General features: G+C 40.6%; 2 protein-coding genes across 4 annotated transcripts in view; one reads left to right on the top strand and one right to left on the bottom strand.

Moving 5' to 3' along the window:
• The window catches only part of LOC127634839 (matrix metalloproteinase-16-like), a 75275-nt gene extending 69533 nt beyond the window's left edge, over positions 1-5742 (bottom strand). For both annotated transcript variants that reach the window (XM_052114544.1, XM_052114543.1), the window contains exon 1: positions 5303-5742. In XM_052114544.1, the coding sequence (XP_051970504.1) occupies positions 5303-5413 (111 nt within the window). In that variant the 5' untranslated portion in view covers positions 5414-5742. The remainder of the gene's footprint in view (positions 1-5302) is intronic.
• The window catches only part of LOC127634840 (copine-3-like), a 320664-nt gene that overhangs the window by 212578 nt on the left and 90370 nt on the right, over positions 1-17716 (top strand). The window lies entirely within an intron of this gene.

A 17716-nucleotide genomic window follows, 5' to 3' on the forward strand; every position in this document is an offset into this window, starting at 1 on the left:
AAAATGTATTTCATTGGCTCAATATAATTATTTATAATTTATTTATTTTATACATAATAATTGAACGAGGAGCAGAAATAATTTCACCATAAACACACTTGATTGGTTCACATTCACCCCACATACTGTAATCAAGTACAATGCAAATTTAAGAGAATTACATTAATCGATAGCAAAGAAAACAAACTTTGAAAGGGAAACACAATTTAGTTGCGTAAATCACAAATACAATTATTCAGGGTACATTTACACCACATCGATGCACTAAAACCGGGAATATTTTTTTTTCCAAAACTCCTTTGCGTTTTTGAAACGTTTCGCGTACAGACAACAACATTGTCAAAACGATCCATGTTCAAATGCATCTGCGAAAATTACAAAAATTGCTGTATTATGCATGCCAGGCCAGCAGTTGACGATGTCACTTTTTAAAGAACCACTATGCACCTGTGTCTTTAACAAAAGCGGTATTGTTTTCAAATACTTGCACTTTGAAACCTGTTTTCAAAAGTTTGCGTTTTCAGGCCCCAAAACACCGTTGTTGTGTAGACGAACAGCCAAAATGCATAAAACGTTTTCCATTTTTAGTTGAAAACGTTGTTGTGTAAACTGCCCCTTAGTATTGTTAATATTTGGAAAACTTGCATTTTCCAATTTTTTTTTGTGTTAAAGTTAGTACGTTTGATTCATTTCCGTGAATCAGATCACACTTTTTATTAATTAATCAATTCCAAACTTTTAATTCAACAATTAATTTACATAATATGTCAAATAGAGTATGCTCATGGCAGTCTTAAAGTGGCATATTTGTCATTTAGTAGAATGTATTAGTCAAATATATGTTGATTAATATTGCTGTTTATTATTGTGTGTTTTTATTGTGTATACTATTATTTTAGGTCATTTCATAGTAAACACTTAAAAATCAAGATATAGATTTAATTTCATTAAAAGGCTGAAAAAAGGTTTTCTTGTAGCACCAATGCCTATACACTATGTGCACTTGTTTGTTGGAGGCAAAATACTGTGGGCATCAAAACAGATACAAATTTAGCTCTTTTCATCCAAGTTTAATGTGACATTGACAAGATGAAAGACAGATTGCAACAGAAAGACAGCAACTGAACTCTCTCTGACTCCTATTCATACATGCACACATACAATTGGAACACCATCCAAACATGTCATTTTTGGGAGAATACGCCTTTGTCTGAGAGGTGAGACAGAGCTTTATCTGTTCACAAAACAATGCTTTTCTGAGACTGACATCTCTGACGCAAGAATGCTATTTTATAGCTTCTACGCACATTTTCGCAAAACATCATTATTAAATCTATACAATGAATGATATAACGCTCCCATAAAGTCCAATAAAACGTTCTTTTTTTTTTCATTTAATAAATCATACATTTTAATTAAAAAATAAATCAGTTGTGTCCTCAGGAGATAACTCCTCGGCTGATTCTGAAAAACCATTCCTCAACTAAGAAAGCTGGTAAAGACCTCCAAAGAGTAATACATACAGGGAGAGAGCTGAACCGTCAAGAAAAGATTACATGTCCATTGTCAGTTCTTAATAATTTAGCTCTCTCAAAGACCAAATAGTTTGTCAATGGTTTCTTTCATAACACACCTCACTGCCTTCACTGCTCACTAGGTAGTTAAATCATTTTTTTGTCTGTCTGTCACACACAATTAATAATGTCTCTCTCCAAAACACACAGAGAGGAACAGAGTCAGAGTGAGAGACCTTGTCTACTGTACTGGGAATGTGTACATTGAACATGCAAAGAAATAAAATAGAACTGTTAGAGACAAAATTCTGTCTAGCACTGTTTTGCCACAATGAAACGGGCATATTTAAAGGGATAGTTCACCCAAAAATGACAATTCTGTTATTATTAACCTTAAAAAGATATTTAGCTACTTTTTCTCATACAATGAAAGTGAATGGTGACTGAGGTTGTCATTCTGCCTTTAGCATCTCCTGTGTTTCACAGAAGAAGGAAAGACATACAGGTTTTAACAACATGACAGAATCTTCATTTTTAGGTGAACTATTCCTTTAAATATACCGGCTTTGTTGTGGCAAAACAGTACTAACAGGAGAAAGGAAATAAGAGGTCATGCTGTGGCTCAGTGAGCAATCGACTCTTGACCTCAGTCCCTCTGAGAGGTCAAACTGTCGGCGGACAGCTGCTCCACCATCAAAAACAGTACAGATTTAGGTTAAACTCTCACTTACGCTCAGGTCTGTCATTTAAAAACACAGTGGCTCATCTTATCCCTCTACAAACCTACTGTATGTTTGTGTGTGCAGGAAGTTACCAATATAAACCTCTGTCTCTGCCACACCAACAGAGCCTATAAGCCAAACCGCGCAAATAAACGTCTGTTTTTACATCACTGTCCACTTATAACATCAGAGTAGTGCAAAATGAATTCTGTCTGTCTACTGTATACTCTTTTGTCCTGGCAGATTGAACGTTGATTCATACAAGGATTCGTTAAACTCTCTATTCATTAAAATGTCTCTATTGATCATCATGCTTGGATTGAATGAAATAAAATTGACGAAACCGAAGGTGCTGAAATCCTATACTGCCTAGTTTGTCTTTGTGTCTGTCTATCCAGTGTAAAAGATTGTGTTGAGTAAGATTTGATTTTTATAATCTGTATTCCACTTTTAATTATAATTAAAGTTGCCTAATTAATATGATAGGAACACTTATTATACACAATATTCCAGGATCAATACAAGTGAAGCTCAATCGACAGCATGTGTGGCACAATGTTGAAAACCACAGAAGTTCATTTTGACTTGTCCCTTCTTATCTTAAGAAAATAAAAAGCAAAAATTTGGATTGCAGTGAGGCACTTACAATGGAAGTGAATGGGGACCGATCAGTAAATGCTAAAATACGTAATGTTTCTACAGTATTGCCACTAGACGTTAACAGTATGCGTGTTAATATAGTTATAGTGTGATAAAATAGCTTACTAACCTTTTCTGTGTAAAGTAATATCTAATTTTACAACTTGGCTGCCATGGTAACGTAACAGCATAATATGTAAAACGCTGAATACTCCATTACATACATGATGATGGGTCTAACCCAAAAATGAAAATTCTCTCATCATTTACTCACCCTCATGACATCCCAGGTGTGTATGACTTTCTTTTTTCTACAGAATACAAGTAAAGACTTTTAGAAGAATATCTCAGCTCTGTAGGTCCTTACAATGCAAGTGAATGGTGATTAGAACTTTGAATCTTTAAAAATCACATAAAGGCAGCATAAATGTAATCCATATGACTCCAGTGGTTAAATGTATATCTTCTGAAGCTATATGATAAGAGTGGGTGAGAAAAAGACTAATATCTAAGTCATTTTTTTCCTATAAATCTCCACATTTGACCAGCCCCCTCCAGTAGGTGGTGATATGCATGAAGAATGTGAATCGCCAAAAACCAAAAGAAGAAGAATGTGGAAATGAAAGTGTAGATTTTGCAGTAAAAAATACTTAAATATTGGTCTTTTTCTCACCCACTCTTATCATATCGCTTCAGAAGAAATTGATTTAACCAGTGGAGTCATATGGATTACTTGTATCCTTTATGATTTTATGTGATTTTTAAGATTTAAAGTTCTGGCAACCATCCACTTGCATTGTGTGGAACTACAGAGCTGAGTTATTCTTCTGAACATTTTAATTTGTGTTCTGTAGAAGAAAGAAAGTAATCTGGGATGGCATGGGGGTGAGTAAATGATGAGAGAATTAAAATTTTTGGGTGAACTATCCCTTTAAAATACATACTGCAACATGTTTCAGAATTGCTGCAGTCCTGAGAAAACCTCTAATCTCAAAACGTCTAAAATAGCAATCTTCTGAGAGAAGAAAAGTATAATGATATCAAAATGATAAATTCAAGGCGATTATGACCTATTGTTTTCCTTACCACACATTTTAAACTCATTGCAGACATAAAGAGCATCTGACACAACTGTCAAACTCATAAACAGGCGGTTTGCCTCTACAACACCATCCAGTGCTAACAATGAATCATTGTTAGACAAGAAGACAACTTCACCCTGAACACATTTCAGTATTCCAAATAACACAAACAGCTCTCACTTGAGGAAAACTTTTGACCAACTGTAAATTCACAGCAGGCTTTTATAATGTTGGCACATTTCAGAGACAGATTTGCTTTGAAAAGCTTTCTTCAAACTGTTGCAAAGTTTAACTGTAACAGCATGTTTACTGTTAGAATATTTAGGCCGTAATGACAGGTTGACTCCTTCGGTTACTGGCCGGATATCAAGTCATGTCGAGTTGATTTATTCCGCTCTCTCGTGAATCAGATGGTGCCAATAGAACAAACCCAAGATCAACCCTACAGTACATCTCTAACTCAGAATGTGTGTGTGTGTGTATGTGTACTGAGCAGCAGGAAAACGGAGCATACATTTCTTGGACTGGAATTATGGAAGTGTATGGGACAATTTAGCCGGTAAATCTAAAACCCCTCTTTCCTGCCGAGGAATTAACAACTTAATGGCACTGACACATTTATTGTGCCACACAATAAGTAGTCAGTGGTACAACTAAAGAAGCAGTTCACTATATATTTTTTTATAAATGAGCTCTGGATTGTAGTGGCCATAGATGCAGTCACAACTGGCAAAACTTTACATTACAGAGTGCTGTGCATTTTACATGTAAAATGTAATACATTTTATATAAATAATACTGAGTGTATTTAAAAGTTGCTTATATAAAAATGCACATTAAGTCTATGTCATGCATGTGAGGGTTATTACTTAGTAATTACACTGTAGCATTTCCACTAATGTAAAATGTGGCCCTAATGAGTGGGCATAGATCCTGTGTGATATATTAAATCGTGAAAACAAACTTCATGGCATGCTTAGACACAATAATATCGACCATTTGAAATCAAGAAGCATTGATTTCATTAGGATGTTTGAATTGAGTTGCCATACAAATCAGACACCTTTAGTCTTGTAGTCACCTATAATGATACAACATACACCAAAAAGTCTTAAGAAAAACATTTCATTGCAAATCATTCCTTATGCATGCTGTTTTGTTTTGCATTAGATAAACTTTCATTTAACATGTTATAAGTGTGTTTCTAGGCTATCATTCCATGTGCAAAGGCTGAATTGATTAATTGCATTAGTAGTTTTCATGCAGGGTGTCTCAGTCCAGCGCAGGGTTTATATCTAGATATATGTGAAGGACATCAGCATCATCTCCTCTCTGCTTCGCTTACCTCCACACTGAAATGCTGTTCCTCTCCGTCCACCGCACATAAAATCCACAGAAAGAACTGCGCGCACAAGCAATTCAACCCTCTTCTATTATGCAATGTTAACAAAACCATAGTGACTCGTATTTATTCGTTTGTGGCTGTTTTTTTTATTAAGAGTCAATGGAAAGCAAAGAACAAAAGAAGGAATAAATCCCCCTCGTCTCAGTTGGTTGGACACATTAGAGGCAAGCAAACAGTCGACACGTCGCGAGAGATGTTGTAGACATGTACATTGATATAATGTAACTCCGGGAGGCTCTGATCGCGCTGTGTTCTCCTACAGAGTTTCTCTCGTCTTTGTCTCCCGGAGGCGCAGACGTGATGATGCTCAGATAAGTCACATTTAGTTGTGCTGCTCCTCTTCTGCTCAGCGCGATGGACTGCGAGTTTTCAACCATACCTCTCCCGTCTGCGCATGCGCGCTGAGCTCCTCAGCGGAGAACACACGGAGAACAACGTCACGGAATCCTGGATAAGAAACCTAACACCACACTGTACACTACTGTACAAAAACAACAACAACAATAATAGTAATTAGCATTATAGTTAATAAAAAAGTATATAAATATATATACTTTTTTATTAACTATAATGCTAATTATTATTATATAATTTATATATTCTATATAAGTTATATATATATATAAATAATTTCCGAAAGATCTTTATTGCCAAATATGCTTACACACACAAGGAATTTGTCATGGTGTCAGAAGCTTCCAGTGAAAGAGAATGCAACGTATACACATACATATAAACATATATAGAGTGACATACAACAATAATGAAATATATACATATGTAAACAATGTAATATAACAGATAAAACAGAGAAATATACAATAGCACAATAATGTTGTTACAATATTTTCTATACAGTTATGTGCAGGTGATATAATGTATTGAAGAAGAGGTAGAATATGGTAAAGAATATAAATGAAATATGGATGTAAATAGGAATGGATGGATTGAATATCGCACATGGTTGTATTGACCAAAATGAAGCATTTGGGGACAGTTTTAACTGTTCATGAGGTGGATGGCCTGAAGGCAAAGAAGTGTTCCTATGCCTGACTGCTCTGGTGCTCAGTGCTCTGTAGCGCCGGCCAGAGGGCAACAATTCGAAGAGGAAGTGTGTTGGGAGAATGCGGTCAAGAGTGATTTTACCAGTCCTTTTCGTCACTCTGGATGTGTACAGTTCTATCAGGGTGGGCAGGGGAGCATCAATAATACTCTCAGCAGTCTGACCTTTCCTTTGTATTCTTCTGATGTCTGACTTGGTAGCTGAACCAAACCAGAATGTTATAGAAGTGCAGAGTACAGACTCAGTGACTGCTGATTAGAACTGTATCAGCAGCGCCTGTGGCAGGTTGAACTTCCTCAGTTGGTGAAGGAAGTACAACCTCTGCTGGGGCTTTTTCAAAATTGAGTCCATGTGGGACTCCCACTTCAGGTCCTGTGCAATGGTAGTGCCCAGGAACCTGAATGACTCCACTGCTGCCATAGTGCTGTTCAGAATGGTGAGCAGTGTTAATGTTAGGGTGTTCCTCCTAAAGTCCACCGTCATCTCCACTGTTTTAAGCCTGGTCAGCTCAGGGTTGTTTTCACTGCACCAGACGGCTAGCTGTTCAACCTCCTTTCTGTATGCAGACTCATCGTCATCTTGGATGAGGCCGATGACTGTAGTACCATCTGCAAACTTCTAGGGGCTTAACAGAGGGGTCCTTGCAGTGCAGTCATTTTTGTACACATCCCTGGGTTGCTGATTGTACATGTGCTGAAGGTGAATTTCCCCATTCTCACTAGCTGCTGCCTGTCTGTAAGAAAGCTGGTGATCCACTGTCAGATAAAGCCAGGAACACAGAGCTGGGTTAATTTAGTCCATAGGAGAGCAGAGTTGATGGTGTTAAAAGCCGAACTGAAGTCAACAAATAGTATCCTTCTATCTATCTATCTATCTATCTATCTATCTATCTATCTATCTATCTATCTATCTATCTATCTATCTATCTATCTATCTATCTATCTATCTATCTATCTATCTATCTATCTATCTATCTATCTATCTATCTATCTATCTATCTATCGTCAGCAAATAAACTATATGTCTCTCTATTTTACAATTTTTAAAATTATTGATTTTTTTTATTTTCTTTTATAGCTATTTTTATTTGTATAATTTATTGGTTTATTTACTGTGATGACTTCTTGGCTGAATCTTCCGTTTGTTTTCAAATGCAGTAACACCCATGTCCACTAGAGGGCAGTGATATTAACCATTCTTTCATGGGTTCTTAAAGCAAAGCATGGGAACTCAAAACTAGGCCAGAAAAACTCAATATCCCCACTTTTCAGGTACATAAAAAAAAGGCTTGACACTGACTAATATTGCATTTTTTTTCTCGTGGTTTACAGCAAGTGGTAGATTTTTTCTAAATTCAGCTCCAATAGTCATCCTTTTCCAATTAAATACTCTAAACGGAACAGTACAGACTTCTGTATGTTACATTCATACTCAAATGTAACCTAATGCAATTAATTTAAACCTTCCAATAAAAGCACAACGTGTCATGTGGGAATTCCACTCTTACATAAAACATTCCAAAGATACTGTCACAAAATAAACGTATTTCTTCAGCTCAATGGGAAAACACAAACATTAAGGCCAAAAAGAAAAGAAAATCAGATTAAATGTCACGGATCAATTATATTATACTTAGAGGTAAATGTAAAAAAAAAAAAAAAAAAAAAAAAGGCCAAACAGCAGGGTACAGCCCAGACCATTTGATGAGGTTTTCATTTGCATGGGGCCACAGGGAATCCCCTATGCACTCTTAACACACTAAAGAGATGGGAATGCACCAATACATATGTGAATCTCCAACCACTCATCATAACTGCCACTGATCGCAGAAGAGATGTGCGATCTCCACTTTCCAGTGAAAACTTTCCAACAGAACATAAAATAATTGCTATAGCCATCACTATTACTACTGTATTGCACATACTTAGGGTTAGGGATCTAAACAAATCTCTGTCCTTAAGTATTAAACTTCAAAATGTAAATATTTTGCTACGGACATGAATGATTCCTCAAACCATGTGACTTCTTCTGGAGAGGTGTGCTCTCACTTTTCCAAGTGATCAGACCTTTTGCCTGGTGGATGATAAAATTTGCCAAAATATCCCACAGACTTGAAAGAGGGACTGGAGCCATACTTTAAGCCATACCGAGAGAGGGAGAAAGTGGTGCATGATGGGTCACGCAAATGTGAAGCCTGTTCATTGCATGTATTGGCCGATCTGTGAAGGAAACAGAAGGAGTGTTCTGAATCGGAAACAGATGCATTTATAACATAAGAAGTGATTGTCATAGAGAAGGTTATATGGGATAGCACTAACCAGTCCTGGAAACCATGAAGTCTCCCATCTTTCTCCAAGCATTACAGCACAAGAGAATGAGAGAAACAAAGAGACAGAACAAGCAGAAAGAGAATTAGAGATGGACAGAGAGCAAAAAAGTAGAAAGAGGCACAGATGGTTTAGGTTGTCATCATTATTGCGTGTCAACGGTAAATGCCAGGATTGAAATCATGGCACCTGCTCGATTATTCCTCTCAAAAACAATGTAACAACTGCTCATGGTTTACCTCTAAAGACCTGCTTAGTGGGACTGTGGTCATAGGCACCTGCCATGTGTGACTTTATTGGCCGATTTCTATTCATGTGTCACCATTCGATTCATTGGGTTTGGGGATTTGTTTAAAAAATGAAAAAAGAGGATTTTTTCCAATGCACAGCAAACATCTAATGAAAAACACCAGCAAAACACAATTCTGATCTTTTCTTAATAAAAATCCATGTTGCTACTCTACTTTCACCTACATTTAAACCTTTAATTCAGTGATAGCAGCGAATATCTCACTTAAAAATGACACCTTTGTGTCCATTAAATGCATCTTAAAGCTTCACATACTTATAGTCTGTGTCATCCCTTTTTCATCTGATTTCCTTTATCTGTCTCATTAAGTTTTGTGGTTGTTGTGAGTGGTTGCAAGGGCATTGTTAGGTGGTTGCTTGGGTGTTCCAAGTTGTTTTTAGTGCATTGTTCTGTGGAATCTAGGGTGTTATGCATTTATATAACTCAAGTCTGAAGGAATATTAAGGAATAGAAAGACATTTTTATGGGTCTAAACTCATCGCATCTTGTAGTGTGCATGCAACTATGGCCTGTGTATGAGCAGTCAAATTAAGTTTATTTTGAAAGGAGAGTGTTCGACAGTACACAGACGCTAAGTGTTTATGTCAAAATTGAAGTATACTATGACACTCTGGTCCGAAGATATGGGTCAAGGTTCTCCTTCAATGTTATCTATGGGGGGTTTCCACTGATTTACAGTTCATTCATATCCATAACCATTTGTATGAGCAACTGCAACACTCGTCTTAGCAAGCACCACTAAATCTTTTTTATTTTTATATATATTTATTTAAATTATGACAGGCAGGCTCAGGTTTTGAAGCATGTAATTTTGATAGTGCCTTACGTAGATCCATAAATGGCAAACAGACTTGTTGAGAGTTACAAACTGGAGTCCGACTACAGTGTCAAACATAGGTCACACCCTACAGACATTTAAGAAAGCCAGGAGTCGCTTGCGGCTCCAGTGAGTGTGCCCTAGTCACTCTAAACACAATGCAGCCTCTGGTTTAAATTGAATAGTTTTATGAAAGTCTGTTTTAACATCCAGCTGTGACAATAGGAAGGCTCCAGAGGACAGATGTGGTTTAAATATAAACCAATGCTAGCTAACATGTGCACAATAGCACAGTAAACTCTATATTTACATAATGTGATTAAACAAGAAAATGCAGTCGAGTCACAAATGACATCCTTCCCAGAAGCTAGCCGCAATCAGTGGTGGAAAAACGGGCTTGTGTATGATATTGTGTTAGACTTAGGCCTGTAGCACACTTGCCCAATTTATATAAATATACAATTTACATGTTATATGGAAAAAAGTTATTTTTGAATGGCCGTCAAATGAGGAAACATGCTTTATGGCATTGGCACCATATGGTGGTTTTCCAGGACTAACCAGTAGATGGTTAAAAGGTAACAAGGCGATTCCTGACCTGGTTACAAAATCGTTATTACTTTCAATAATAAAAGGAGTAAGCTTCATAGAATGATTATGCACTTGATCAATGTGAATTTTAATTTACACAAGGAGGACCACATTTACTTCTGAATGGTACTTCTGAATGTTCTGTATTCAGCACAATGTAAGCATAATCAACAGCTTTTGTAGTACAATGTAGATTACCACAGAAATTAATTTAAACTTGTTCCTTTTTTGTAAAAAACCCCAAATAGTTACAGTTAAGCACTTAAAATGAAAGTGAACTGGGCCAGTCCGTAAAAAAAATCACTGTTCTGCATGATTTTATCAAGTTAAATTTGTGGGTTTACCAGTGTTATGTCGTCATGGCAACGAAATTGCAAAATTGGATATAACTTTACACAGATATGGTGAAGTGATAGTGAGCGATTTTATCACACTTCAGTTATGTTAACACATATAATGTTTATGTTATTTGGCTATACTTTTAAAACAGTGTGAATATTAATATTTATAAACCAGTGGCATAGCCAGAAATAAGACTTTAGGTGTTCAACAACTAAAGAGCAATTAAGTGAAATATAATAAAATGAGCATTAACAACTATTGCTTCAATTTCTTTTGGCTATAATTTCTTTAATCTGTGTTTAGTTTAATTGACTGAAAAATAAAAAAATATAGAGTAAGTTTCCCTGTTAATATATATATATATATATATATATATATATATATATATATATATATATATATATATATAAAGAAATACTGAGGCTTAATAATTTGTCAAAAAGTGGAGTACAGGGATGTTTGGTTCATAAAAAATTAAAATAAACTATTGTTACATTAATTATTAAGCAAATATAAATAAAGTATAATTCCATGTTTGACTACACAAATACCAAGTTCACACTACACGATTTTAGGCCCGATTTTCACTCGCTGACAGTTTTGTGGAGATTGAAGACAAAAGCCCGAAATCATAGGCAAATCGGAGCTCGAACACAATGTATGAACTGTATGAATTAAAAAAGCGATTTGAGAGAAGCACCGACATGTCACCGATGACAGCGAGATATCTAGAATGTTAAATATCTGGACCTGTCTGCGATTCCAAATCGTGCAATGTGAAATGTGTTTTGACTGAATACAACAGCGTTGAACTACAGCCAATGAGAGAGCAAAAACAGGGTACAGGAATTTTCAGTGGGAGGAGTCCTGATGTACCTGCATTAGAACATCAACAAGCAAGGCTGCGGTATCAAGAAACTAACTGGACCGAAGAAATGGAGGAAAGATTGGTGGAATATTGGCACGAGCACCAGTGCCTATTTGACGTTTCCTCTGAACTGTATCACAACCGGCTAGAGAAAGAGAAGAGTTTAAGAGAAATTGCCAATTCTCTTGGACAGTCAGGTAAGCAAATAGGTAGATTTCTCAGTAGGAGGTACTTTTTCATATAACCAATAAAATATATGATGCCTTTAGGCGATTAAAAACATATACATCATATTCTGAAATGCATAACATATGATCATGCATTTGTTTTTGTATCTTGTATCACTTCTCGCATGGACTCTGTTGTGAAACATAATTTGGAGTACAGGCAGAGTCCTCGTGGATTCGTCAGTAGTGAAATATTTTGTAATGTTCACCCCTGTCGCCGATTCCTCGTGTAATTTGAAAACTCTAGGACTTCCATGACAAGACAGAGAGATGTGTAATATGAACGATACCACAATCTGACATCTTTGAAAGTCGTGTATTGTGTGTAGGAGGCATAAAGTGTAAAAAAACTGCCATTTAATTTAGGTATGCAAGCTTACATTTTGGGTGGCGGTTGCACACCCTGGCACACCCATGGCTTTGCCACTGTTGTAAACTGGCCCCTTTCACTTTTATTGTAAGTGCCTTTCTGTAAATTCTGCTAATTATTTAAAAAAAATTCAAATAAAGAAACGATGGATGGGGTTGAAATTATTTTTGCGGTAATCAACATTATGTCACAAATGCTGTAGATTGATCTTAACTGGTTTTGAACCTAGTGTAGAACATTGCTTTAATCCACATACAACAGAACCCCCACCCCAAAATGCAGAATCTAGACTGCTTAAATCATCTGGATACAAGGTAGGTTTACAGAATAGAAAGTTTCTGTGTGCCGGTGAATATATGTGCTACTTTTAGCATGCAGTGTGAAACAGGCCTAAGGGTGCATGTATTGTTGTGAGTGTGTTTGGGCGAGTTTTCATCCGTCAGTGTGTTTGAACATGTCACTATGCAAATGTCAGTTGGAGAGTGTGGTCTGTTGTCATGACCGCAGACGTCAAAAGACGGATGGTCAAATTTCCGGAAACCAACACCGCCTCGCTCAATCTGGTGTCTCCCAGACAGGTTCCCACATCATTTGTGAGGTGGGATGAACTCAGAGAGATGCCCTCCTGCTGGGGTAAATGAGGGCAATGAGACTCATTGTCTCTCCTTGAAATGCCAGGGTGGGTTTGGGTGAAATGTATACTCATCATGTTGCGTGCGATCATTCTAAATGTTAACTGCTTAATCACAGTCATTGAAAACAGAACACAGGACTACACACATTCCCCCCACAGTCGCCAAGGGACTGGATCTCTGTGTGAAATACATAAAGATAAAAGCTTGTCTCATAGAAACACTTTTACTACATTTTTGCAAAACTTTTACAAAAGTTTTTGAAAAACAATTTTTACTTGGCTCGGTGTATGTGTTGCATCAGTTTCATAAACACTAGAGGCACTAAAATAACAATTACTTATTTCCTTTCACACAAATCTTGATTAAAAGTGCAGATTATCAGTTCATATACACTTACTTTTCTGCTTGTTCCTCACAATGCTTTCTTATGACATCAAAACTCTTTTACAATAGTGCATGACTCGTAAGGCTATGCATTTGACGTTTGCATTACATAACAACTACATTTATAAGCTTGTTCAAATGTGATGAAAATGAGCAGTATCTCAACTGATAGAGTGTTGCACTTGTGATGCAAAGGACAAGGATAAGAGTCCCGAAGAACAAGCGAGTGGACACGTGAACCGAAAGTGTCACAAAAGCACCAGAAAATGACATAGTTGCTTTATCAATTGTGTTTATCACCTCACATTTGTTTTTTATGACATTACCTGTTAGGTTTAGGTTCAAGGTTTAGGGTAGGGAGGTAGGTAGGTTTTGTTGATTTGAAACTCAATAAAGCATTAACTTATTAAACCTCATCTGCTTGGGAGAAATTTTTACTTGCTTTTAGCACCATACAGTGGACATTTCACCTCAGAATTGCAGCGATAAGGAGCCACGTAACATTGCTTTGGAAAATGTCACCACAGTCATAGTTTCTTTTCATGAGATCAGGCAAAAAATGAGATTTCACATCCAGTTGTAGAAACTCTCACAGACAGTTTTTTATTTGGACTCAAATCAAAGTGTGCAGCTACAGCAATTACAACATCTAAATGCAGCGTGTAGGCCTAATCCAAACGTAGCAATCTTAAAAGTGGAGTTTGCAATTTCTGTGCCTATTGCGACATCAATAGCAAAAATTACGATTGTTTTCAAACAGGTTTCCCAAACACTCTCCTTGTCTGACATTGGATAGACCAACAGATAGTCCCACCCAAAACGTGTCAAACAATATTTTGATTGCACCACAAAGCCACAATCTTTACAGTTTTCTGGGAAATCATCCTACAAATAGCTTACTAACAGTTGTATCTGAATGGTAAGCTGGGATAGGATTTTAAAGAATTAAAATTTTGTTTAGGTTCAAATTTTAAAGTGTAAAAAATGAAGTACACTTTTTAAAAGTTAAAAGTGCAATGATTTGCCCTTTTCCACTAAATTGCTGAGTGATTAGGGATGTATTACATATGGCCTGCAGACTCAATAACCTAGCTAGGTTTGTAAACAGGCTTTCAATAAGTGAAGCAAGCTTGTGAAATTACAGCTACACATGTTGGACTGAAATACCCGGTCTTGTAAATCACATGTCACCATTTAATAGCAACCAACGTAATTATACAGAAGAGTCATATGTTCCTGAAATCTGTTTTGAGCAGAAAGGAAATCGAGACAGAGGAGGTGTGATGGACAGTCTGACCCTCGTGTTAGCGGAATCAATTTTTGCAGATCAATAATTCACCAGTCAGTGTTTAATGTTTACATTTGAAAATCCAGCAGTTCTCAGCTCAACTCAGACTCAGCAGAATTATCACAAGAACTCTGTTAGCAGTGCTTAGGAAAATGAACAGCTCTCAGAAGTCAAAATACACAAACTGAAAAGTTGAAGTCAGTCAGGTTGACCCAGTTTGTCAGCTTGACCAATCACGTCCAGCACAGAGCGGTACTGAGTTCTAAACTTTAAGATTTAGCCAACTACTCCCACACTTATGCTGCTACAGTTCCAGCGAGTGTAGACTGAAGCATCGTCTCGGTCAATGGTGAAATTAAAGTAACAGTTCACTCAAAAATTCTACCAATTCCTTACCCGCTGTAACGAATGAGGCAGCGAAGGCAGACGAGGAGAGTGGATCCAAATGCAACTTAACTTTATTAAATAAACAAACGAATAAACACAAAAGAAACAACCACAATGGGAAAACAGGAAACTAAACACAATGAAATAAAACTGAGAACTCGGGCAGGGTACACATACCAGGCATGACAACATTCAACGATTGACAGAGGGGAGTGAAAACAACTGGGTTAAAATACATGGACATGGGAAAACGGGAGCCAATGAACAAACAGAACTCAAACAAGATGACAAGGTGATAAACAGAAACCAATGGGAAACTAACGAGGGCAGGTGAAAACAATGAACAGCGAACACGAGGGCTAACAAGAAGACTATGGAGCTACCAGGGTGACAAAAGTGAAAACTAAGGAACTACAAAAGTGACAAACAAAGGGCAACAGTGAGACAAGACAAGGTATACATAACAGAGCCCCCCCCCCCTAAAGGAGCGGATTCCAGACGCTCAAAAGTAATAACACATAACACAAGAAGAACCAAAGTCCATTGACTGGGGGAGCTTGTGGTGGGCAGATAGACCAAGGGGGGCAACGAAGGGCAGACAGGCAGTCCAGGGGGTAACAAGGGGCAGACAGGCAGTCCAGGGGGAAACGAGGGGCAGACAAGGGAAAGGGGCCGGTTCAGGAGGTCTGGGAGAAGGCCACTGGGCGAAGACTGGTTTGGGGGGCCTGGGAGGCAGTCAAAGGAGAGGGGCCAGTCCTGGGGGCCAGGAAGTTGACCACGGGATGTGGGTTGGCTTGGGGGACCTGATAGGTGGCCGCAGGATAGGGAACGGTCCGGGGGGCGGAGCCGTAGAAGGCGTAGCCGGGGGAGGCCTTGGAGCCGTGGGGGGCGGAGAAGCCGTAGGAGGCGGAGCTGATGGAAGCTCTGGAGGCTCAGGAGGCGGAGCTGCGGGAGGCTCTGGAGGCTCAGGAGGCGGGGCTGAGGGAGGCTCAGGAGGCAGAGCAAAGGGATGGGGCGCCGCAGGAGGCTCTAGAGGCAGAGACCCGGAAGGCCCTGGCAGCGGAGCCGATGGAGGTGGTGCCGTAGGAGGCTCTAGAGGCGAGACATGGAAGGCTCAGGAGGTGGGGCCAATGGAGGCTCAGGAGACGGACCTGAGGAAGGCTCAGGAGGGGGAGCCGAGGAAGGTTCGGGAGTCTCGGGGGGCAGAGCCATGGGAGGCTCGGGAGGCGGAGCCGCAAGAGGCTTGGGAGGCGGAGCCGCAGGAGGCTGGGAAGGCGGAGCTCTAGTAGGTTCTGGAGTCTCTGGGAGCAGAGCCGTAGGAGGTTCGGGAGGTGGAGCCGTAGGAGGCTCTGGAGGCGGAGCCAAAGGAGGCTCGGGGGACTCGAGGGGTGGAGCCCTGGGAGACTCGAGAGACTTGAGGGGCGGAACCCTGGAAGGCTCGAGAGGCTTGAGGGGCGGAGCCCTGGAAGGCTCAAGAGGCTTGAGGGGCGGAGCCCTGGAAGGCTCGAGAGGCTTGAGGGGCGGAGCCCCTGAAGGCTTGAGAGGCTTGAGGGGTGGAGCCCTGGAAGGCTTGAGAGGCTTGAGAGGCGGAGCCCTGGGAGGCTCAGGAGGAGGAGCCCTGGAAGACTCGAGAGACTTGGGAGACGGAGCCCTGGGAGGCTCGAGAGGAGGAACCCTGAAGGACTCGAGAGACTTGAGAGGCGGAGCCCTGGGATGCTCGGGAGGAGGAGCCCTGGAAGACTCGAGAGACTGGAGAGGCAGAGCCCTGGGAGGCTCGGGAGGAGGAGCCCTGGGAGGCTCGGGAGACTTGGGACACAGAGCCCTGGGAGGCTCGAGAGGAGGAGCCCTGGAAGACTCGAGAGACTGGAGAGGCAGAGCCCTGGGAGGCTCGGGAGGAGGAGCCCTGGGAGGCTCGAGATGCGCTGACTCTTGGACGGGCACGACCACTGGCACTGACTCCCGGGTGGGCACGACCACCGGCACTGGCTCTTGGATGGTCATGGCTACTGGCGCTGGCTCTTGGACGGTCAAGGCTACAGGCGCTGGCTCAGGGACGGTCGAGGCAACAGGCGCTGGCTCAGGGACGGTCGAGGCTACAGGCGCTGGCTCAGGGACGGTCGAGGCTACAGGCGCTGGCTCACTGACATCAGGGGCTAACGGCTCTGTCTGGTTGACCGTGGGGGATTCGGGCTCTGGCTCGCTGACCGGGGCTGACGAGGGCTCAGGCTCGTTGACTGTGGTTGACGTGGGCTCTGGATCGCAGACCGGGGCAGGCGTGGGCTCTGGCTCGCAGACCGGGGCAGGCGTGGGCTCTGGCTCGCAGACCGGGGCAGGCGTGGACAGGGAGGCGGAAGCCCGTCTTCTCTTCCTCCTCTGGGCAGATGAAGTGGGCCATGCAGGCTCGAGGATCGCGGATGCGGGGCACACCGGCTCTGAAGCGGACGAGGTTGGCAGCGTGTAGGTCAGGATGGGCGTGGAGAGACGAACCGTGGCGGACAGGGGGAGCATCTTCGTGGGAGGAGCGTCATCCTCCAGAACGTCCACAGTGAGCGGCGGTCCGCTGACCCGCAGGGTCTCCTCCACGAAACCTAGGAGCGTCCAGCAACGACTCGCCGGCGGCAACCGCTCCCTCAGAGACTCGTTCAGGTTTACCGGGAAGAATGCCACCAGGGCGTGGTCGGGGAAGTCAGAGAGGTGTGCCAGCTCCAGAAAATCCTGGACATGGTCCTCCAAAGGGCGGTCCCC

The sequence above is a fragment of the Xyrauchen texanus genome, chromosome 42 (assembly GCF_025860055.1).
Source record: "Xyrauchen texanus isolate HMW12.3.18 chromosome 42, RBS_HiC_50CHRs, whole genome shotgun sequence".
In the NCBI taxonomy this organism is placed as follows: domain Eukaryota; kingdom Metazoa; phylum Chordata; class Actinopteri; order Cypriniformes; family Catostomidae; genus Xyrauchen; species Xyrauchen texanus.